This window comes from Cuculus canorus, chromosome 4 (genome assembly GCF_017976375.1).
Source record: "Cuculus canorus isolate bCucCan1 chromosome 4, bCucCan1.pri, whole genome shotgun sequence".
Taxonomy (NCBI): Eukaryota; Metazoa; Chordata; class Aves; order Cuculiformes; family Cuculidae; genus Cuculus; species Cuculus canorus.
In genome coordinates this window covers 4,197,250-4,221,981 of record NC_071404.1, presented here as the reverse complement: position 1 = coordinate 4,221,981, position 24,732 = coordinate 4,197,250, and the positions used below count along the sequence as shown (strand labels likewise).

Below are 24,732 nucleotides of genomic sequence, written 5' to 3'. Positions count from 1 at the left end.
AAACAAAGTGTCATTTAGTGAAGACTCAGACCTCACATCTGCAGGGAGAAGAAAATGATATCCCAGACACATTTATGCTACAGTCATGGGACTGAGGAACTTTTCATGAGAAAACCCATATCTCCTACAAAGTATCTGACACCTGGAGTCAAAGGACTTGGATAAGGTGAAAAAAGCCACATGGATCTACAGGGGCAGGTGTGCAAGGGACAGATGCACTCACCCTGAAAGACATTTGAGGACCACTTCCTTGCTTTCTCCCTGACCTATTTTCTTGGGGATAAGACATCATCCTTAAAGAAAACTAGCATGTTTCTCAAAAACTATGAGAGCAGCAGTGATGTTATCCCATCACCTGCTTTTGTCCCTGGAGATTTATCTTGAAGACTTAGGCTGGTTTCTGGCATGGCAAAGTCCGTTTCTGAGGCTCTCAGCAGATATTTATGTCACTCCTGATGGGTGGCAGGGCACGGCCAAGGAAAATACCCCAGACAGACAGCATTGAATAGGATAGCCAAGGAAATAAAATGGAAACTTTAGCAAAAATCCAAGGAAATAAGGCGGAAACACCTTAGGGAGATGAATCAGGTAGAAGGAAGGGAGAAACAAGGCAGTCACCTGCTCACAACCAAGAGGAGAAGCAGTGCAGGGTGATGGGAGTGCCGGGACTCAAAGCCTCCCAACTCCTAGAGCTTACGCTGTGTAGGACTCCGGTGCCACTGAGCAACCGGCAGAGTTTGCCAAGTGCTTGCAAGCAGGGCTGCCCTGGGTTTGATTTTCCTCATTTGGGCATGGCCAGGAACAAGCGTGTGTCCTTTGGCACCTGTCCCTGCAAGAGTGAGGTGCAACTGCAGAGAGGAAACACAGGAGAGAATCACTGGCACAGGCTGTTTGCTTTCCTGCACCAACAGGGAATGGGGGATGTTTTGGTGAGGATCTTGGCACAATCATCACAGAGATAACGCTCTGTGTGGGAAGGGGAAGGGAGATATTGCTTTTTTAAGACATTTTGATTACTTGAGGACTTTTTCTTTACTTAGAATCACAGAATCATTAAGGTTGGAAAAGACCTCTAAGATCATCCAGTACAACTGTCAGCCCAATACCACCGTGCCTACTAAACCATGTCACAAAGTGCCACACCTACATGTTTTTTGACACCTCCAGGGATGCTGACACCACCACTTCCCTGGGCAGCCTCTTCCAATGCTTCACCACTCTTTCAGTGAAGATATTTTTCCTGATATCCAGTGTAAACCGCGCAACTTGAGGTCATTTCCTCTTACCCTGTCACTTGTTGCTTGGGACAAGATATCCGCACCCACCTCACTACGAGGTCCTTTCCTCTTACCCTGTCACTTGTTGCTTGGGACAAGATATCCGCACCCACCTCACTACGAGGTCCTTTCAAGGAGCTGTGGAGAGTGATGACATCACCCCTCGGTCTCCTCCAGATTAAACAGCTCCAGGTCCCTCAGCCACTCCCCATAACCCCTGTTCTCCAGGCCCTTCCCCAGCTCTGCTCCCCTTCTCTGGATGTGCTCCAGCCTCTCAATGTCCTTTTTGTAGAAAGGGACCCAAAACTGAACTCAGGATTTGAGGTGCAGCCTCCCCAGTGTCAGGTCCAGCAGGATGATCCCTTTCCTACTCCTGCTGGCCACACCATTTTTTATCTAAGGCAGGATACCGTTGGCCTTCTTGGCCACCTGGGCCACTGTTGGCTCATGTTCAGCCCCTGTCAACCAACACCCCCAGGTCCTACTCTGCCAGGCAGCTCTCCAGCCACTCTTCCCCAAGCCTGGAGCGCTGCCCGGGGTTGTTGTGACCCAAGTGCAGGACCCAGTACTTGGCCTTGTTGAACTTCGTACAGTTTACCTCAGCCCATCGATCCAATCTGTCCAAGCTTGATCTTGTTTATACATTTTCTGCTGGACTGAGAGGCGAAAGTTCACAGGTCAGGAGAAAGAGATATTATTAGGAAGCCTCTTTTTCATGGAGTTTTACATCAATACATCTCCTCTTCCCACTTTTTTGAGGGTCCATAGAACCACTTCTGGGTTCTGTGGGCAGGACAGGTGATCAGGCACCAAACAGCACAGGACAAGGACATCTTAGGCTGCTCCCACCAGCTGCCTTGTGTCCCCAGCACTACAAAGCCATATTGCCATGCCATTCATTGATTTCTTCGGTAGCACAAAAAATGCAGCTTTAATGCTGCTACGACCTGAAAAACTGTTTAAAGCTGACTCGCATCTCTGCTCATGGCATCCACAGGTCCATGCAGACATAGCCATCAATGCCAGCCGATGAGAGGAAGGATCCAGAAAACTCCCTGTGGTGTTTATACCTTCTCAGCTTTGTTTGTTCTAAGTAATTACCAGGACACCAAAGAATATTAGGTCTAGATGTGAGAGTGCAGAGAGACTAACTCATCTCAAATACCAACACTGTAGCTCATTGTAATTAATTAAACGTTGACATGATCCCCAACAAGAAAAACCTTAATTAGTTTCAATTAAATCCCTTGACACAGATGCTTCACTCATTGTCAGTCCCTCTAATTAAGAGCAGATGCATAGAAATGTAGACATCAGGGAATACACGTGTCAAACTTGGGGAAAGATCTTGCAGTAGGGAAGAAGGGTCCACTCCTGTTCTCAATTAAAGCACTTCTTGGAGCAGGTCAGCTGTTCCCCCAATAGTTCTTTCACTTGTGTCTGTACCCTCTTTGGCATAAAGATTTTCACAACTCTTCTATCCTCGGGACCTACCACATTTTGGAACAGAGTTTGTTAATCATAATTGCAAGGCTAGAAGGGACTGTTCTGGCTACAGGCTGTGATTTACGGATGACTGCACACCTCAGCACCTCGTTCAATAATTTCTTCATCTCCTCCATTTCTCAAAAACAGTTTTCCTCTTAGTAAGACACTCAGCATCATCTCAGGACTGCCATAATGGAGAACGCACATCTCTAGTTATGCTTTTTCCAGTTACTTTATATCCTTGCTATTAAACATGACTGTTTTCTTCACCGGGTAAATTTATCCAGCTGTAACTTCAAGCCATTAATTTTTTCTATCATTCTGGGCTAGATTAAAGATATGTTTATCAGAAACAGCTTCCCTTGTACTTCACTGCAATGCATGAGCAAGTTGCTTCAATTTCTCTTGGATAATTCCAATAGATCAAGATCCTTTAATCTCGTGCTCTAAGTCAGGTTTTCCAAATCTTTACGTTGTCTCATAGAGCTCCTCAGAGCATTTTCTGTCTCCTCAGCTTCTTTTCTGCACTGTCGAAATGGGACGTGATTATCCATATCAACAACCTCCATTTTTCATTCATCCTTGGTCTGGTTCATCTGTTCCTGTTCTTGGCTCTTTTATGATCTGAGCTTCTGTTATTATTAGTAAAGCTCTGTGAAACACCACTCATAGGTGGATCACAGATGCATTTATGCCAACAGCCTTGACAGCCTATGAAGGAGATATCTGTAAGAGCAAGTCATCAGCTGTTAGTGGAAGGAAAGATATACCTGGAGGTTATCAGAAGATGTATAGATGTGGCTCTCAGGGACACAGTTTAGTGATGGATTTGGCAGTGTTAAGTTAACAGTTGGATTTGATGACCTTAAAGGTCTTTTCCAACCTAAATGATTCAATGATTCTATGATATCCCTCTAAAGAACCATTTCATCAAAATGTTCCCATGTGCTACTTTTCAGGACAGGCACGAATACTGATCCAGAACTGACAGTATTGCTAATGTATGCAGTGCTGGGATTGATGCTGGGAACCCTCATGTTCAGAAGGTAATTTCATGCTTAATGCCCATGAGTTTAAGAGACTTCAATGTGTAGCTACTTTCAAAATCTGTGCCATAACATTTACACTAGCAATCATCAAACTTCTTAGCTTCACCCAGTATTATCCAGGTGGTTGAGTCACCATCCCTGGAGGTATTCAAAGACAGGTGGATGAGATGCTCAGGGGCATGGTTTAGTGGTTGGTAGGAATGGTAGGACTCGATGATCCTAGAGGTCTTTTCCAACCTAGTGATTCTGTGATTTTGTGATTCTGTGATTACAAGATGTTTGTCTCTAGGTACTAACAAGTTGATAGCTGTGAAGAAGCCTATTGGTGGTGTTGTCTGAGACACTTGGTTTCATCTGCCAGAGAAATTGCTCTTTCCAGGATTTTTAATAGCTGGAGGCAGTTTATGGGAGATCTTCACTGTAGGGAAGTTGGATTTGGTCTCACAGCAAATGTAGAGTCTCTTTACCCAGCAATAGATTCATTGCACAAGAAAAGACTGAACATCTCTGTTCACAGATCTACTGACTGAGACATGGTGGGACCCACTGGGAGACCCTCGTTGGACTCCTAGACTCCCTGCCTTTAGACAATACCGCTGGTGGAAAAGCAAAAGCAAGCAAGTTATGCATGGCACAGTTTTTTGTTCGTTGGCTTGAGGACCCATCAAAGTCTCCTAAGAAGGAGGTGGCAAGGCAGAAACCACTTGTTGATGATGGAAGAAGAGGAGATAATAATTACCTAGAAACAGAGCAATCTTGACAGCAGCTGTCCACAAAAGCAGTGCTTTCCTAAGAAGAGGGAGAAAGTTCACTTAGGGTCACTTCCCTGGAACAAGAAGTCAATATGCAAAATTAGCATATCCAAAAGATAATTAGGAGTCAAGGCCACATCAAGACATAGAGTGTACCTGAGATCTCATGGCTATTACTTCTAAACAACGAGTGAAGATCACAAGAGGCAAAAGGGCTTGTTTGCCTAACAAAATGGCAAGAGAGAAGCAGGCAGACATCTCATGGGATGTACTCATATTGCCATGAAAATTGAATGCAAATTTCCATCATTTCCATTTAGGATCAGAGATTTAAAAAGAAATAGAGACAGGGCATGGATGAGGCTCTGCTACCATTGTACCATGTCCACACCAAAGTCGTGCCAGAGTCCACGTTAACAGCCTGGGTGCTCCTCAGTCAAAATCTGGTCCCTTATCTTGTCCCTGTTCACTGTACCCACAGAGATATGGCTTAAGTGCATCACTGCTGCACAACCAGATAAGAGATATACAGCTGGTCACATCAGACAGCCGACATGACCCTCCCCGTGGCAGAGGAAAAGACTGAATAGGAGTGATCCTTCGCAGGCAACCAATGCGGCATTAAATAGGAGAGTTTATCCTTCAACTTAAGGGCTTCAGGAACTGTTGGGAGCAATGAGGATATTGTTATCTCACCATTTCTGTTGTATTTTTGGAGTCTTATTACTCTGACCCATTGTTTTAGGAGAGGGGAAAACATCTCTTTTTTAAGTGCGCTGTTTGTAGAGCTCAGTATCAGCTGAAAGCTGGCTTTCAGGGCTGTGGAGAGAGAGATAAACTCTTTGCTCTTTCCCCTGAGTAATTCTAGGTTGGGGGAGAAGAAGGAAATATCTTTTTTTTTTTTTTTTTTTAAGTTTTCCTTCTTAGAAAAAAAAAGAAACCTAAAGAAAAGGAAAGGCAAGCAATGAGAAACTCTGCAGACTTTTCCATGCAAGCTAGAGCCAGAAGGGCTGTACCTCGGAGCTGGGTGCGGAAACAGGGCAGGCGTTGGAGGATTTTCCCCTCCAAGTTTGAAAAGAAACAAGAAGTTAGCTGGCTGGTCTTGAATAACACCTCCTGAGCCTGTAAAGCACTTCACAATTTTACATCAGAGCTGAAAATATCAACCTTCCCCATCTTTTCTTTCCCACCCTTTCCGCCACGACATCACAGCGCCCAGGTCCAGCCATGTGGCTCTCTGAAGGATGCTGTTCAGCATCCTTCACAGCCAGCAAATACCAGGAAGGGGGGCATAGGCTGTGAGTGTTGCGGTGCCAGGCTCCATGGCCGGTGACGTGCTGTCTGCCCAATTCTGATATAAACAGAATGTCCTTGGGACTAGCATGGTGGAAATGCACTGAGGAAGCTCCCACACCTCCCCTTGATAGTGTGTTTTCCAAACACTGGCGTCCAGCCACTAGCAAGTTCTCCAGACTTAGGGCCACCAGCATTGCCAACAATCAGCTTAAGTAAACCTTCCACCATAGTATCCTTCTACATCAACGGTCTTATCTCTATTTATGTCCCAGCGATGCTCACCCACCCAAGATGAGTGCTGCTCAGCCCACACTGTAAATTGAAGTCAAGACTCACGCATTTTCTTCTGGGGGAGAGTATTTTCCTGGGTTGGGCCCAATGAAAAATTGCCTTTTTCCTTTGTGCAGCTTGGATCTGGCCTCGCTGTACATAAAATGCCATGTGTTCCCAGCAGGATTCAGCCCTTCCAAGGCCTAACCTACAGCCAAATCTGATCTACGTATTTACGAGCTGTAAACAGGACGGGGTGGGTGAGTTCACATTCTTAGAAAACCAAGTGCAGAGAAAAGAACTTCTGAGTTGGAAAAACAAAGAGTAGTCTTGGGTCCGACCCAGCAAACACAGTGGTTTTTCCAAGACTTGGATGACTTGCTTGAGAATCATTCCCCTTCGCTACTTTTCTACAAGATTTCCCGTGCTTGCTCTTTAGCTGGAAAAAATACACGTTCTCAATGTTTCTCACCAAAGTGGAGTTGACAGCTCAATATAAAGGGACGTTGTATCTTGGAGGTGAGTTGGAGCCAGGCGTCTGTTTGCAGTAGCTACAGAGGAACAGCAGTTACTTGGAAAGGGAGGTTTGAGGAAGCTGTTGAAAGGAGTTGCACAGAAGAAGCCAGTTGGAGTGCTCATCACACAGTGCCACTGTGTCTGCCAAAAAATGCAAGAACCAGTAGTCTAGAACAGTGGTTCCCAGTCTGAGGTCTCCAGATCTTGATAGTTAATGAAGGCTTGCTAAATGGTTCATGGAAAACCGGAATACAAGGGAACCAGGAAGTCTGGAAAAAGTTATGCAGATCAACAGGTTCTGTTCAGAAAAGTTGGGGAACCACTAGTCTAAGACCCTGTGCTATGTCCATTCACTTTTTATAGATGCAGAAGCAGAGAGCTCTTTGCAGCAAGGACTGAAAAAACATTTTTGCTATCTTCTTGCAAAAAAACCCAAAACTGTGATAACATGTCATCAAATATATAAGTCAATTGAGTTATCACAGGGCTAAGTTACAGCAGTGCTTCTACTAATTTATTTGCCCTGCTGGAAAGTTTGTCACTGCTTCTGTCATCATAATACCAAGGGTTTTGGCAAGTAGATTGTTGTGGTGAATCTTCAACTCTTCTCCCAAGTAAAAAAGGGCTAGGATAAGAAGAAATGGCCTCAAGTTGCACTAGGGAAGGTTTAGATTAGATATTAGGAAAATTTTCTTTACGAAAAGAGTGCTGAAGCCCTGGAAGAGGCTGCCCAGGGAAGTGGTGGAGTCTCCTTCCCTGGAGGTGTTCAAAAAGTGTGTGGCCATGGCACTTTGTGACATGGCTTCATGGGCACGGTGGTGTTGGGCTGGCGCTTGGACTTGATGATCTTAGACGTCTTTTCCAACCTTAATGATTCTATTAATATTTTCAGCTCAAAATTATAATGCTCATGATTGTGAAGTTCTTGTTGGTTTTTTTGCAGTAGTCTGTGAAAGGAACCTTTAACAAAGAAGGCGGTGCAATATTTCCTAATATTGATTAAATGCTACATTAGTGTGAGGTCTATTGGGAATCTCCCCCAAGATTTGTCACTTCCACAGTCTGCAACCTCCCCCAGCTGAGAGCATCAATTCTAGTCTCTGTTTTTCCCAGGTTTTGTAAGCCAAACCCTGTAAGATGGTTTCAGGGTATACCAGGATAGTGTCCTCAGTTGGATGGTCAGTCTGAAGCAGACTGTCTGGATTGATGGTGGAAGCATGCTGGGACCACAAAGAAGTAGAAAATCCCCATAACACTGCCTCTTACAAGGGGTTTAGGACAGACAGGAATGTGAAGGCTGTATTCCTAACCAACCTTGTGTTAAATTTTGCCTCCACACCTGAGAAATCCAATGTGAGAATTTACTTTCCTGACTAATCCTGTAGCTCACCATGGTGGGAACAGAAATCCACAGCAGGCACTGATGCTATTGATGTCTTGTGTTGCTGGGTAGCTTCTGCTGTGTCTCCTGAAAGGACATCACTTGAGGTAATTTTTTATGTCACAGAGCGAGGAGAGGAAGACTTTTGGTTGAGGGAAGGGGATGAGGGCGGACATACCTACTGCACTCTTAAACCAACTGCCACAAGGCTCCAAAGCAAGGAGTTAAGAGTAGCCACCCTTCCTTGCTTCTCTGTGCATAAAGGCACCAGTTTAAAGGTCTTTGTGGCCTTGACATTAACTTGGCAGAGCACAGGACTGCTTGGGAGATGGATAGGTCAAAATCCAATATACTTTGTCAGCAGTCATACAAGATTCATTTTTCTGAGCTGGATTTATTCTAGATTAAAAGCCAGACGTCAGAGATCAATTCAGTAGACCAAACACCAGTCTCTAATGCCATCTGAACCACCTTAGGGGCTGAGGCATGTGCATAGATCTGGGTGTTAGGAGACAATTTACAGAGGACCCACACCCCGTTGAAACACTAAGAGTAGACCAAGATACACTGGGGTATCTAAAACGACTCTGGCCTCCTATGTTTATTCAAACAAGTCACACCAGTGAGGGAGCAATGCATCATCACGAAGCTAAGGACATCGTCTCCTTCTGTGAAGAGTCACAGTCCACCAAAAGAGAGCATTATATAAGCCATCAGTTAAGGACAAACTTCATAGAATCATTAATGTTGGAAAAGACCTCTAAAATTGAGTCTAAACATCAGCCCAACATCACTGTGCCTACAAAACCATGTCACAAAGTGCCATATGTACATGTTTTTTTAACACCTCCAGGGAAAGAAACTCCACCACTTCCCTGAGAAACCTCTTCCAGTGCTTCACCACTTCTTTGGTAAAGAATTTTTTTCTAATATCCAATCTAAACCTCCCCTGCTGCAACTTGAGGCCATTTCTTCTCGTTACCCATGGTGAAGAACCTATGCAGTTTGCCATCATACTGTTTGAGTCACAAGGCTTAAATAAGCAGCAACTTTGGTTATGTGCAGCCTATGCCCATGGATGGATTTTTGCCTATGGCTTACTCTTGCTGCAGATGGCAGCTAGTCATCTTGTCCATAACTGCTTCCCTTCCCCCAGGGCTGATCGTACTGACTGCATTATCCACAAGAAGAGACTCCCAGGTGTAGATGCAGCAAGACCTTCAAGCTCAGGATGCTCCCACGTTTGCAGAATGGAGAGCCACGGGAGTACTCCTCTGAATGAGGCACAGATTTTTGCATTGCCCTAGAGGGAACCTAGCAACCCCACATGTCTGTTGTGTTCTTTCAGGTCCTGAGCCAGATGGAAATTTTCTTTTCAAAGACCATTCCAAGCGTGCTTCCTCTATTTAACCATCCAGGCAAGAATCTCACTGTAGTCTGTGCTGTGCTCAGTCTAACATCAGCATGCAAATTCCCATCTTCTTCCTGCTCGGGCAGCAAGACAAGAGCTCTTGACATGCAACTCAGTTACTCTGACTTCTTCCATCTCTCAGGAGACATTTTTTTTTCCTTCATTTGTATCTGGCAAATGAGAACCTCTCTGATGACTCCCTTTGGATTTGCCAGATTGGCCAATATTCCAGACTTTTTTTTTACCCTAGTTTTATTTATGTCCTATTGCTGAGTCTCGTGATTTTACGATTTGTTTGGAAGTCCCCTTTAGGGCTGGACTCAGGGTATTATCTTTGAATCATTAAGAAATAGACAGTTGGATGCACATACATCTTCCTCAAGGATAAGAAACACTGCAGAAATATTACCTGTAAGAAATTCTTTACTAGAAACCAGCTGAAAAAAAATCTTACATTTCTGTCTTCTTTTTAATCTTCTGCCTCATTTTCAAAGCTTGCCTTCCTGCTGACCCTGCCACGCTCACCATTCTCTGTGGCCCTGAATCTACAGTCCAGCCCTTCTTATCAGAGGACAAAATGAGGAGCTAAAAAGGGTACTCGTGGGCAGGGTAATGTTGAGGTGAGTTAACGCACAGCTTGGTTTGAGAGTACGGAGAGGACAATGTCTACTAGCAAGCTTGGGGCTACCCTCTGCACAGCCCCTTTCAACACTGAACCGGCCATGCTGTTCACCACAGAGCAAGCAAAGCACTCATGATGAGAAGTACGACCTTAGAGCACCTTCCAGTACCTGGAGAGGCTCCAGGAAAGCTGTGGAGGGACTTTTTACAAGGGCATGGAGGGATAGGATGAGGGGGAATGGCTTTAAATTGGAAGGGAGAAGATTTTGATTATACATTTCGAAGAAATACTTCACGATAAGGGTGGTGAGGCCCTGGCCCAGGTTGCCCAGGGAAGTTGTTGATGCCTCCTCCTTGGAGGTGTTCAAGGCCAGGCTGGATGGGGCTTTCAGCAACATGGTCCAGCGGGAGGTGTCTCTGCTCATGGCAGGGGGTTGGAACTGGATGATTTTTATGGTCCCTTCCAACCCAAACCATTCTATGATTCCATGATCCAGCAAATCACAGGTTTAACGACTACTCGCTTAGGAACCAACCTAACTACTAGGGATCAGCTACACTGTTATTAAAAAAAGGAGAAAGACGATACAAAAGAAAAGCCAGTTTATGGTCACAAGCCCTCAGAGTAAGGGCTGAAGAGCAGCCTAAGTACTAAGCATCTGGCTCAAAGCCCGTCTTGGGCTGTAGGCAGTGTTCCAGTGGTCCTACGACATACTTACTCTCCTGTGGGAGCTGTGAATCTCTGGAAGAGCAGGGAATGTTTTGTGGCAGCCCACCCAAATGGGTCATCAGTCTGAAATAGATGTGGCATGAGGGCATATGGAGGTAATTAAGGGTGCAGAACCTGCTGGGGCAATGTTAGAGGACTACGATTTCTAGAGTGAGCTGTTCTCTGACAAAATTTATCTGGAGAGATCTAACCGGATCATGGTAAGCAAATTAGCACTGTGCACAATCCAAGACTTCAAATTACTTGTAAGTTTTCTGTTAGGTAACAGTGTAGATGTACTTGTGTGGCTCTTCACTACGTGGCTCTTCACTTGTGTGACTCTTCTCCTCTATGGGAAGCTCACTGATGAAATTCTTCCAATGATGGAAGTTCTATCCTGCACAAGAGAGAAACTGATGCATGGGAAGTTTTGGCAACTCCTCCAAAGAGAGGAGAAGACTACCAGATGCCAATGACATTAAGGGCAAAATCCATCAGGAATAAACTTAGACACCTCTAATGTGGATGCCTGTGAGCCAGGAGTCTGGATCCATATCTGAGAACTGGTGTGATCCACCTGCCCAGGACAAGCTCATGCTTTAGGACAGGATGGATCATTCCCTTCACTCCACAGAGTCTGCCAACTAAACCACTGACGGTAAGAGGAGCATAGGGACCTGTGCAGCTACTTGGATTCAGTTAGATGACTCACAGCAGATAAGAACAATTCCGAGGAAATTTCATGCCTCAGAAACATTCTCATGGCAATGACTCCCATCAGCAGTCCAGATTCATGTGATTGCTTTGAGAAAATCTCCAACATGAGTTTTGAGGCGAATGAAGGGCAATTTCAGCCTAAGTCATACTGGTGTGCTGCAACTCAGAGGAATGCTGTGGAGACATCACTACCATACCACCTCGGGGTTAGGAGATAGGTTTCGTAACACAGATTAGACCGGTAAATCATCAGAACAAGGTTCTGTTTCCTTATTCTTCTCTTGCTGACAGGCAGACTGCACTCAGTCCTCAAGTTTGCAATCCTGCTTGGAAGTGTTGGTGTTCTTCAGAGCCCTTGAACCCCCCAGACTGGTCACTCCTGTCTTTGAAACCTCTCTGCCATCCCCAGCAATGCTTCCCTGAGCTCTACCACACCATGGGCTGCCCTCCATTCCCATGGGGAACCCACATGTAAGTTATGCAGACCTCACTGTGGGCTTTGGCATGGCTAGAGGCTCTCCAGGAGGGCATCTTCAGCCATCACCTTGGGACATCACCAAGGAGGTCAGTAATGGACAGGAGAGGCGTGGCCTCTCCCTGCTTTTCTTCTCAGATGGATCAGGGTGCAAAAAGTTGGAGCAAACAGGAATGCCTATGTGCAGAGAGGCAGGCAGGCAGCTCGTCAGGGCTTTCATTGGTGTGACGGAAGCTGTCGCTTATCTATGACATTGTTTATGGGGTCAGCTGGAAGGCTCATGGGCCTGAGGAATTCCACTTGATATCCCAACGCCGTTGTCCTCCAGGGAAAATGCTGGAGTCACTGTGAACATGCTGTCCTTCTGCCTATGCCAAGCAGCTCTTGGATCCGTCCAAGGAAGGCAGTGAACTACTCCATCACTCGCAGACACACTACCAGCTGCAAGGAGGAGTTAACCCTCTAAGGACTCTGATGCACCAACAGATGCCCAGTGAAAGTGGTCAGTACCAGATGGAGGAGAAGACTGGGAAAGACTGGTCAGAAGCTGAGACTCCCAGTCCACAGATAAGCAGAATTCCTTGCTAACATCCAGCCTGTTCTTCCATAGCTTGGCAGCTACATCAAGGAGGTTGTCCATTGGGGTGGGGGCCAAAAAGGAGCTGGCAAAGAGGAATGCAGGCTGAGTAATGGCCAGAAAGTGGCAGTTCATGATTGCTTTGGACTAGATTTAATTAATCTAGTTTGTGAGGGCCAGAAAGAAAAAGAAGAAACTGACTCTTTCTTTGGCAGAAGAGCCCACAGTGAGCTTTGGCAGCTACAGTAGTTCCTATATCAGAGTTTTTCCCATACCAACTGCAATTCCTTTGACTTGCTGCTCTGAGGCATCCTGAGGGAGTCCTCAAACCCCTCCTGACCTTTGAGGTCACATTCAGGAGAAGATTAGGTGATGGAACACTTGTCCCCACCATAGACCTAGTCCTATATATGGATTTCTGGATCTTCCTAACTCAATAACAGACTAATTTGCACATTGGTAGATTTTTTCTTTTCTATGATTTTGGGCCATCATTTTTTAGCATCCACGGCCTCCTGCTGCAGGTACATCCGTAGCTGAGCAATATGCTGTGAGATGAACCATCTCATTTTCTTTGCTTTTAGCCTACCACCTGCTAGTCTCCATCTCCTGTGATGCCACTTGTAGTGGGAAAAGGCAGTGAATAATCACTCCTTATTTACCTTCTCCATGGCATTCCACTGACGCAACGACCAACTCTCCATCAGCTATTTTTGTCCAGGACCGTTCCCCACTAAAATGAGTTTAAATTGGAACAAGGAAGATTTAGAGTAGACATTAGGAAGAAATTCTTCACAGTTAGGGTGGGGAGGCACTGACACAGGTTGTCCGGGGAAGTTGTGGATGCCTCATCCCAGGAAGTGTTCAAGGTCAGCTTGGATGGGGCTTTGAGCAGCCTGATCTAGTGGGAGGTGTCTCTGCCCCTGGCAGATGGGTTGGAACTCGATGGACATTAAGATCCCTTCCAACCCAAACCATTCTATGATTCTATGACGAAAAACCCACACCAAGAAAGAGTGAGGCCCCTTCTCAGTGTGAACAATCCTGCCAGTCCTCGCATTTCCTATTTCTGATGGGACAGCATTGGGGCATGACTTTGGCCCTTTGTTTTAGCCACCTGCTACCACGTCTGCAGCACTTTTTTGTGCCATGGACTATTCAGGACATGCTGTAAAACAGGGACCTTTTAAAACAACGATGCCTCTGCCAAATGCAGCAGAAAGCAAGACTGTTCATGGATTCTGGCTGCATACTGGGTGCTGGGGCCAGAATTTAGGTTGGCCTGGGTCCATTTTCGATTTTGCATTTGTCTTTTTTCTTGTTTTGCTTTGTTTTTTTGAGCGCTGAACACTGGGACCAGCAACTCTCCAAACAACCCAGTGATATCACCTTCAAGTGAGTCATGGGGAGGGCAGGGTGGAGAAGTGGAGACAAGGAAAGATCGTGAGATCACTCAAACAAGCTAAAAAAAAATGAGATATGTGTTTGGATATGTGAAAGGGAGACTGCATCCAGTAGAAACGCAACGTAGGGTGTCACAACATTGGGGAGCATACCCATAGCTTCAGAGAATTGTATCTGGGTGTTTTTTCCCCAGATATGACATAGGAAAAAGAATACATAGCTACATACAGAGCATACAAACACATACCGAATGTCCTGCGCACATTCATTTGCTGTAAGAACACATAAATCACATAAATTACTGTTTTGCTTTCACTTCAGAGCACATGCCTTACTGGCTCAACTTTTGCACTACCAAAAACATGAAATTCAATCTTCAGATCATGTTTAGACTGAATTCAGTCCCTTTGCATGGTGGGGGCAGCTTTCACCTGCAGCTTTCTAAATTTCTTCATGATCCTAAAGATAATTTTCTAAGGTCACAGTGGGACTTGCAGTTCTTGCTCAGACCCAGTTCTATCACTGAGATTCTGGCTCTGCAAGATGTGGAATGGCCTTTCACAAAATACTGAAAGGAATAAAGCTCCACAAGGATTTTCAAGCCCTCTAGTAGTTAATATTATTATTATTATTATTATTAATAATAATAATAATAATTAATATTATTATTATTTTTATTTATTAGGAGAGAACAAAGTCCTCAGCAGAATCTCCATAAGCCAACTAGAGTCTTCTCAACAAGACAGTGGGAAATATCATAGAATCATAGAATCATAGAATAGTTTGAGTTGGAAGGGACCTTAAAGATCATCCAGTTCCAACCCCCAATTTTATCTTAAATATGAAGGATGAGGCTCTGCATCACACCCTACATGGGACCATCCTAAACACAACCAGGTTCCTCCATCCACCAGGAGTGCAAGCATCACTGGAAAGGCAGTCAAGGTGGAGAAGGGGCACCTCAGAGGTCTGTTCCTATTCCCCAGGCTGTCTCTGTTTCACGTGTGGATTTGGTTGAGTTGGATAGAGACTTCTCTGCTGGGAACACTGTCCCCAAAAGCAGCAGTCCCATTCAAGCAGAGTCAGGACAAGCCAAGCCTCCGTCATATTCTCTCTGAGAGGTCTCTGGGGTCTCAGATGCTCCAGCATGACACACATACTGCATACAACCTCACTGCTGACCACACCAAGACCGCCTTGTGGGTGGATGTCCTCAGGATGGGTGTCGACACCTCCTCCTTTTGAAATTACACCAAACTTTGCTGTGAAGGGTAGAGCTGGATGCTCAAGAAAGGTGTCCAGAGGCTGATTTTGAGTGAGTAGGAATGGCTCCTCCTAGAACACAGCCAAGTTTCACAAACCTATACTGTGACACAAGTCCTACAGCATTTGGTGTCCCTGTTCTTTCTTTGATATTGCCCCGTTCTGGCTTTGATGCTTTTGCAGCCAGATCGTCAAAAAGTACTCTTACACTGAGATTTCAGCTAAAGTACTAGTGCATGACTCTGTGTTGCCACAATTGATATTTTAGTCCCAGTCTCTATTTCTGGACCTTGGATGCAGAACCTCTTTGAGTGTCCGTTAGTCCATACCATCCATGCATCCTAACAACATCTATGCTCCTGTACAGTAAATATTACAAAGCCCAGTCCTAAACCCCTCCCTCTCTTAAAAATGTTGTATATTTGTGTGTATAAAAGCAAGAGCTAATTTCTTACATTCTTTAATCATTCCCTGCACAAGACTCCACAGCTCTTCCTTATGTGCTGCCTCCCAGTGCCTATCAAGAGAGTCTAATGCTCCAGCATGTACAAATTTACCAGCCAAGGACTTGTTCTGGGAACTCCCTGCCTAGTTCTGTTCATCTCAGTGTGATCAAATGAGGAAACTATGGGTGCACTCAGTTCACGGCTCTTCCAAGGGGCACGCTCATTTGCATGGTAATGAGGATGGCAATGGGTCCCTTGTCTTCAGATGAACACAATGCTCTAGTGAATGAAAAACAGCTAAACTTGAAATTCAGAGAATTCATAACTTATTTTCCTTTCCCATTCGTATTTTTTATCTGGATGCAAGAGACAAAGCATGTAGTACAGAAAATACATTGTGCAATGAACTGCTAAGCACCAGATACAAGTTATTATTTTAACAGCCAGCAGGCTTTTTAAGCAACCACCAATCTCTTAAGTAGCCTGGCTCAAGCAGTAATTACGAGTCCCGGTTCTAAAGAGACCCTTCTTTTATTTGCTTTGTTACCGTAGCTTTTTGTTTTCTTTTCCTCTTTCTGAAAGTTAAAAAATGCTACAGAAAGCTGCAGCTCCACTGAGAACCCAGTGCACACTGTGTGGAAGAGTTTGTGGTAATTAGTCCGTTTCTCCAGTGAGGAAATTGAGGAATAAAACCTCTCCTCAACAACAGAATGAGGAAGATTGCAGGATTACATGCTTAATGAAGTCCTTCACCTGTCTTGGCCCCAAATGTGCTATGGCAGGATCAAGCTGGAACAACGTCTTAGGTTTGAAACCCATTGATCTGCTTGCAGAGAGCACAGGGTTCTGCTTAGAGGCTGCTCCGCACACAGGATAGAGAGAGGGGGAGTCTGGGCAGGAAAACAGACATCCGCTGTTGTCAAGACCTGAGGTTGAGGAGAGGAATTACAGAATCACAGAATCACAGAATCACAAGGTTGGAAAGGACCCATTGGATCATCGAGTCCAACCGTTCCTAACACTCCCTAAACCATGTCCCTAAGTACTTCATCCACCCGTTCCTTAAACACCTCCAGGGAAGGCGACTCGACCACCTCCCTGGGCAGCTGTTCCAGTACCCAATGACTCTTACTGTGAAGAATTTTTTTCTGATATCCAACCTGAACCTCCCCTGACGGAGCTTGAGGCCATTCCCTCTTGTCCTGTCCCCTGTCACCTGGGAGAAGAGCCCAGCTCCCTCCTCTCCACAACCTCCTTTCAGGTAGTTGTAGAGAGTAATAAGGTCTCCCCTCAGCCTTCTCTTCTCCAGGCTAAACAACCCCAGCTCTCTCAGCCGCTCCTCATAAGACTTGTTCTCCAGCCCCTCACCAGCTTCGTTGCTCTTCTCTGGACACACTCCAGAGCCTCAACATCCTTCTTGTGGTGAGGGGTCCAGAACTGAACACAGTACTCAAGGTGCGGTCTCACCAGTGCTGAGTACAGAGGGAGAATCACCTCCCTGGAAAATTGCTACCCAGGCTTGGAAAGCCGTCACTGGTCCACATTGCCCAAAACATTGGATGATGCCTGTAGGTCCAGTGTGGTGGACTGGGGCGAAGCAAGAAAGAGGGAAGGCTCAAAGCCATGGTCAGATGGAGAATAGAGGAGATGCTACATGCAGTGCAAAGGGAGATTGCCCCCAGCACCACTGGTGCATTAAAAGCTCCTGGCTATAAACACTCAAGGTAGTGTTTCTGCTGTAGTTAGAATTGGATGTAGTGATTCAAGGAGCTTAGCACCTGGCTCACCATTTTCCCAGGAAGAATAAACCCCTTTAATCAAAACCAACCAAGATGGGATCATTGCTTCTACAAAACCTAACCCCGGTGTTATTGCTCTGTTCAAAACCACAGGCTACAACACTAACAGCTGCTCATTAAATTCCAAATGCCATTCATTTCCTTGAAGGTCCCAAGTCTTTCCAGCATAAAGATGTCAGCCCTGCTTACTGTCCTTATTCAATGCCTTCTTCAGTCAGTATATACTCCAACCCCACACCTAGCTTGGGTCGGCCATCAGCAGATATTTAAGCTGCACGGCTGCATCTGTTCTTTCCCTGCCTAATCAACAGAAAATGCTGAGATCTGTCTTTCTTCTCCCGCATCACCATGATGGAGTAGCTCACATACCTAACGCTGAGTCTGGCTTCAATTTCTACACTTATTAGGGACAGATGTAAGAAAGCTTTGCTGGAACTACTGCTCTGGGTTTCCCGGATGATGATTTTTCTCCAGCAAACAGCCTGGGGAGGCTTTATGTAGTGTCAGTCCTGAATTTTTGGCTCCTGGCACCTGTTTAGCTGTTTTGACACGAGGCTTTTGAGCAAAAGGAAAATAATAATGATATCCAGAGCTAATGTTATTTACTAAAATACAAATTAACGCTCAGTCACATGGCAGTATGATTTGTCATCCAGAGCTAAAATTAAAAGAAATTAAGGCTGAGTCAGAAAGTTATTTCAGAGCTGAGTGGGGAATGTTAAGTGATGGAGCCATGTGGGAGCAACACTGACATCTTCTGGCAGCAAAAAGAATCCCAAGCTTTATCATCAAGAAAACTGCTGTGGACCTCCAGCATGAAAGCACAAATAGGTGTTGGGGTGGATAAAAATGTTTTTTTCAAGTAGCTGGTACTGTGAGGGTGATGAGGCACTGGCACAGGTTGCCCAGAGAAGTCTTGGATGCCCCATCCTGAGAGATGTTCAAGGCCAGGTTGGATGAGGCTTTGAGCAACCTCATCCAGTGGGAGGTGTCCCTGCCCATGGCAGGGAAGTTGGAACTAGATGATCTTTAAGGTCTCTTCCAACCCAAAGGATTCTATGAGTCTATGATATGATTCTATATTATCTGTCCCCTCTTTAAGTGTCTACTTTAGCATCACTGAACAGAGGGTGTGACATTGGTGACCCCACATATGTGAGTGTAGGAGGTGGGAGGGTGTTGCTTTTCCATCAGTGCAGGTGACAAGGTTATATCCATCCCTTTACATCCTTGTGTTACTGCACAGTGGTGAACTGTGCAGTGGAACATGTAGGAAGAGGCAGGCCCCAAGAACTGATCCATGCAAACCAGTCAAGCAACCATTTTCTCTGTCTGATTGGGATTGGGATGCAGCCTGTCTGCCTTGAGCAGGGAGGCATGGGGACCAGTGAGCCTATTGCCCAAAATGATGTCCTCAGCCCCTGCTACAGAATCTCATAAAGCAGCCAGGATGTGGAAGATACCTCTTGAGTGTAAACCTTTTACATCAATTCAGAGCAGGATGGCTGAAACCACAGTGAGGGAAACAAGCTGTTGGGTCCTGCAGCAGAACTTTCAATCTACCCTCTGGAGTGGATCCCCTTAAAAACACAGTGTGTGCTGGACTAGGAGGGGTTAGCTGGGCGGTGATCTGGAGAGAGTTGTGAGAAAAATCCTCCACCCTTTCCTCCTCTCATGCTCACGTAGCTGCTGCAGTAATTAACAGACTCCCTCCAAGCTATATGGGCTCGCCTTGATGGCTCCCAGCTCTGTTTGAGGCTGCTTGGTCCATTGCTAGGAGACTTTTTGCAGTGAGGGCTAGGAACCTCCTGCCAAACACATGGAATTATCCATCATTATCACTTTAGAGTCGATGCCTTGCAATCCTGCAGAGGCTGGATTTTCACTCTGGTGGAAACAGTATTGCTAGACAAGGACCCAGTAGCAGAATCACACATTCAGCCTTTTCTGCAGGTCTTACCTCTTCCAGACGGGACTGACCACTACCCTGTGTTGCCATACCCTTCCCTTTCCTCTAACCATATTTCTTTTAATCTCTTCCAAGGTTCTTTCTTCCCATCTCTGAAGCCCTCTGAAATGGTCTTTAAGGTCATCTTTTGGCTGGGATACTTCAACAGCTGCGTGAACCCAATCATCTACCCTTGCTCCAGCAAAGAGTTCAAGCGAGCTTTCATAAGGCTGCTGAAGTGCCAATGCCACCGGAGAAGACGGCCCATCTGGCGTGTCTATGACCACCACTGGCGAGGGGCCTCTGTGAACAGCTCGGTGCAAGACTCTGAGACAGACCTGAGGCCCCGGATTAACACCCTGAACAGCTCATTCATATTTAACTCCTCCATGCAGGAGAGAGCCAGTAAGAGGCGAACACTCAGCTTCAAGGGCTGGAAAATGCTCACTCCTTTCCAGAAACCAGCATCCACCCAGCTGAAGGAGAAGATGAACAGCCTTTCTAACAAAATCCGAGGTGGCTCCAGCAAAGGGGGGTTGACGGCCACCTACAAAACAGAGGTGGAATCTGTCTCTATCGGAATCCCTCATGACTTCACGGAAACCATTGACTATCAAACCTATGACTTAAAAGACTGCTGTGGACTGCGAGAAACAGATATTTGAAGCCACAGGGACAGCTGTTGATGGTTTCTCTAGAGGTATCTATCAGAAACGTAAAGGGATACCATCTGTGGGTCTGTCAGGCAGACTGGAAGTAGCAATCAGGTAAAAAATGCGGTTGCCCAAAGGTTACACAAGCATCCTCCACGTGGAGGTGAGCCCCTTCTCTGGGATTATGGGTTCCTCACATTAGAGCCAATGACGTATCCCATTTTAATGAGCCGCAACAGGAGCGGAACATGGGGGGTGGATATGGCCTTAAGACAAGAGCTGTTTCCTCCAGTGGGTGGTTATCTTTGTACTCTGGAAAAAGATGTGCAATTAAGGGAAACCAGGTTGTCTCCTTTGCCTTAAAAACAGCACCACAAAATCTAATGGAAAGATCAAATCCCAAAAGATCCCAACCCTGCCTTAGTACATAGGATCATATTTCCATCCAGAAGCAGCACTCAGAAAGGACAATGCCAAGAAGTAGCTGATCCATTAGATAATGGGTTGGGAGCTTGTAGGTCCACAGAGCTAGACCTTTGCTGAGGCCTTTGCTTTGGAGGATGAGCAGATTGGTGTTCCCAAGCAGGGTGGGTGGATCCTGGCTCTCAGCCTTCACGTTTGCAGTGACCACAGCTTTACCCCTTCCACATAAACTGGTTTTATGCCAGAGAAGCAGTCCAGATGTGTACACTGACACCAATGAGTGTGTGGGTCACTCTTCTCAAAGTCCAGCTTGTGATGCATCCCTTATTTCACTTACCAACAAAACACTTTCAACCCACCTTACTGTAGAGCACATCCCTCTGTGATACGAAGGGAAAGCACCTCCTTTAGGTGTTGGCCACCCCTGGCCTTTTTCTCTCCCCTTCTTGCTCTTGTTTGTTGTGTCTTTCAAAAACCCCAGAATAAAGGCGCATCATAGGGGCTTCACTCAGGTCCATTTTAAACCTGTGCTGTGGCTCAGGAAAGGTGAAATGGTTGAGTTTGGGATCTGTTTCTACTACCCAAGGAATCAAAGCTGAAATGGAGCTGACACACAGTTGGAGCTCCCTCGTGTTGATGTATCTTCTCCCCAATCAGGGTGGTCATGCTCATGACTCTTTTCCCAAGTGGCTTCCCGTATGTCTGATACATCAAAGCCTTTGGTGGCTATCTGCTAGCATGGAAAAGCAATGTCAATAAGGAGGGACGTTGCCCCTCTCACAGCCCCATCGTGTGAGCTCCCTTCAGGAGGACACCATGACCTCCTCTTGGGACCACAAGGAGGGTGGAGCCATGACAGACCCACCTCAGCCAGGCTCACACAAACGGTGCTTTGCAGCTCAGAATGGTCACTCAAACTCTGCTCGGCCATGTATTTCAGGCACTGGTTTTATCAAATTTCAGGCAAGCAGTGAGGCACAAAGAGATATCATTAGATCAAGTGGTGGGCAGAGGCAGGAGACACATAAGCAATGGACACATAAGTCTGGACCTGAGGTGCAGCACCAGGTGAGTAAAGAACAGCAACGTGAAGTCAAGGGGTGGAGATATGATACCTAATATGTCCTGGATGGAAACTCATCCACATCAGCACGATCCCCAGGGCCTATTAGGAGACTTTCAGCACGTCTAGCTAATTCTCTTAAGGGTGGCTATCTAAAGAGATTAAAGGCTTCTAGATGTAGCAAAGAGACTGTCACCTTTCCTTCAAGGAAATTGAAACAGGGGAAAAGTTTGCCTTCCTTTATTTCTTACTTTTTTGTACAGTGCATACTGAGACACGATATCTGGAGCTGGCCCTGTCTCACCACCTTTAACACCCTTCTGCCTTTTACTCAATGCAAGAGACTGAACCGAGCCAATTACTGCACAAAGACCTGCAGATTTTGGCTGAATATTTTCAAACACTACAAAGGCACATGGGCCGCATTGCATTTACATTGAACCCAGACTCGCTACTGCCTGTATGTTCACAAGTGGCATTTGCAGACAAAATCTGCAATATGAGCCAGAGGCTGCCAGCTTGAGATGCTCAACATGACCAAAGCAAAGGTCCAATTCCCTATGGGAACCTCTATGGAGAAATGCATCTGAGGTTTTTTTCCCCCGTTTCTTTGACCCTGAAGAGTAGCAAGACCCTACAGTGCTGATGAAGTGACACAGAAAGTTATTTTGCAGTGGACTGCAGCTGCCGCTGTTTTCCTGGGTGGTTTGAGGTTCCACACTGCTGGCACTGAGGACATAGCAGAAAAGGCATCAGGGAGAGGGTAGTCACTGAAGAGCAGTAATGCCCAGAAAGTCAAGGTCAGAACATTACTCCTCCCACGTTCCACTCACCTCTCAGGATGCGTGTGCTCACATGCAGCTGTCAGTGGGAGTAAATACACCAAGTTCTGTGTTTTTCGCCCCTCACCCAGTGACAGTGCTTTGCAGGTCGTGCACATCCAAGTGCATAATGTCAGCAATTCGGGGGCACGGTGTAGGATGAGCTATGATACATCTGTCATCAGAAGTGAAAGCCCACTCAAGACATCATATGCCATTTAATGCTCTCTAAAGCTCAGGAGAGGATTTACCTGGTGTGTCTCCGCAGCCAGAGAGCCATAGCACGTAGTAACAGGAGCTTCATGACCATACAGAAACATATACACTCTTTGCTGCATTTACACATATAAATGTCATCTCCAAAGTGGCAGACATTCTCCTATAAATGGAGACTTTGCAGGGGCTTTCAGCAGTTGCTGGCAAGTAGTTCATTCCCACGAATGAGTAGACATTGTTGCTTACACTTCTTCCTGATCTTTTAAACACACTTATTTCTTTTTTTTTTCCAGTTTTGAAATTTTACAGCCTCCAGTCCCTTAAAAGTGCCCAGAAGGGAAAGAAAGATTAGTCTGTGGGTTTTACTGCCAGTCCCTCCCAATTCTTTACAGACCTATGGAAGAGAAAATGAGGATAAAGTCTCCTGAAGCACACATATTGATACACACAGAGAAATGTCCTCGCTCTGGCTCATTTACTTTCCTCCATTGCAGCTCTGCCTGCATTTGATCACGCCTTGAGAGATACCCTAGAAGGTGCTGTAGGAAAGTCTTGGGATTTGCTGTGCTGCATTCAGGCAAAATACTGGTTTCTCACCTAAGCCGGGGTCCCCCTTTCATTGAGCAGCTTCCACCAGAAGAGAGGCAATGCCCTGGACTCTGAGGCTTTATATGTCGAGTTTCATTTAGAATAGACCAGGCTGCTTTTGTTGGAAGAAGAGGAAGGACAATGTTGTATGAAATACGAGCTGAGTGTCTAAGACTGTGCATTTCTCTCTGATTCCTTTGATCTCCAAGCTCTACCAAGTTTGGAAAAATGGGCTCAGACTTTCAGGAGGTAAATTTGGTCTGATCTCATTGACATCTCTGGACACATAAAGGTGTGACTAGTTGAGGGTATGGTCCCATTTCTCCAAAGTTGCCAAGCAGGCCATTTTCCAAAGCACCCATATCTTGGTTATCCAGCAGCTCTCACCTCATCATGTTGGCTTTGTGTCACTATTGCATCCTTGTCAGACCTTGCTGCTTCGACAAACCGAGTGTGCAGGATGGTGAACAGCAGCTTTTATGTCAGTAGGCTCTCACTAGTCCTATTTAAGGAGAAAAGAAGGTCCCTGTCAGCCTGAGCTGGACTGCAGTTGGGTTGCGTTACTATTGTTTACAGTGTGTATATAAGTGTACATTTTCTTTAGCAGACATTGGAATTTTTTATGTATAGATTTTTATTTTTCATCCCCAGATGTATTTATTAGCCGGAGTATTTCTGTTTTGTGGTTCAAGTTCTGTCAGACTGATGTAAGCTCTATGAAACAGAATACACATATTTTTGTTTGTTTGTACCAAATACATGCACCAACCTGTCTAAAACGTTGCTGTAAATTGTTGCAGTGTCTGATTTTTAAAACAGGGGTTGTAAGGGATGAGGGAGGGAGCAAGAAAAAAATTGTGAACTATCCACCTTTGTTTTTTCCTCAGACTTTGTTGTGATTTTGTAAGGATAATTGTTTCCACATGCAAAAATTTATGATAAAACAAGTCAGAAGAGGACTTCCAGCTTTGTGCCATGCAGGAATGAAGAGGTCTTATCAGCCATTTCTTCTGATGGTTGGACTCATTGATCTTAGAGATCTTTTCCAACCTTAATGATTCTATGATTCTGTTCTCCAAGATGCTCCCTGAAGCAGGAGGAATCTGCATGCAGCCATGACCCATGGTGTTGGAGAAGGGCAGGAGAAGGAAAGGCTACTGCATAGTTGATGGTCAGGAACAAGATCTGGTGAAAGAAGTTCCATCAGAATAGGGGTTTTTAATGAAAACTGAAATTTCAGCTTACTGGGAATTTCTCTGGAAATGTTCATTTTCGTTCTGAAGTTAAAATTCCAGCATCACTGACAAAACCACTACCTGTAGTAAAATGTAAATTTTATTTCTTATGCTCCCATCCCACTCCAGGCACTCCGTTTAGCAAAACACAACCTAGTGGCACCTCTAGATACTGGGCAGCCATGGCCAAGAGCTAGGTAACGTGAGAAGGGCTCGGAGCTGGAAAGCTCAAAGAGGACAACAGTAAAAGAAGACAAAACATCTGCCCCACCTCTAGGACGCTAGAGCAACATTGTATAGCAGTCTGAAATGTGCTGAGGGGAGAAACTGAGCT

The 24,732-nt window shown here is 45.5% G+C and overlaps 1 protein-coding gene across 1 annotated transcript in view; it reads left to right on the top strand.

Moving 5' to 3' along the window:
* Positions 1–23,957, top strand: part of ADRA1D (adrenoceptor alpha 1D) — a 51,570-nt gene extending 27,613 nt beyond the window's left edge. Inside the window, exon 2 of the mRNA XM_009566856.2 lies at positions 19,496–23,957. Coding sequence (XP_009565151.1) covers positions 19,496–20,064 — 569 coding nt within the window. The 3' untranslated portion in view covers positions 20,065–23,957. The remainder of the gene's footprint in view (positions 1–19,495) is intronic.
* Positions 23,958–24,732: the final 775 nt, after the last annotated feature.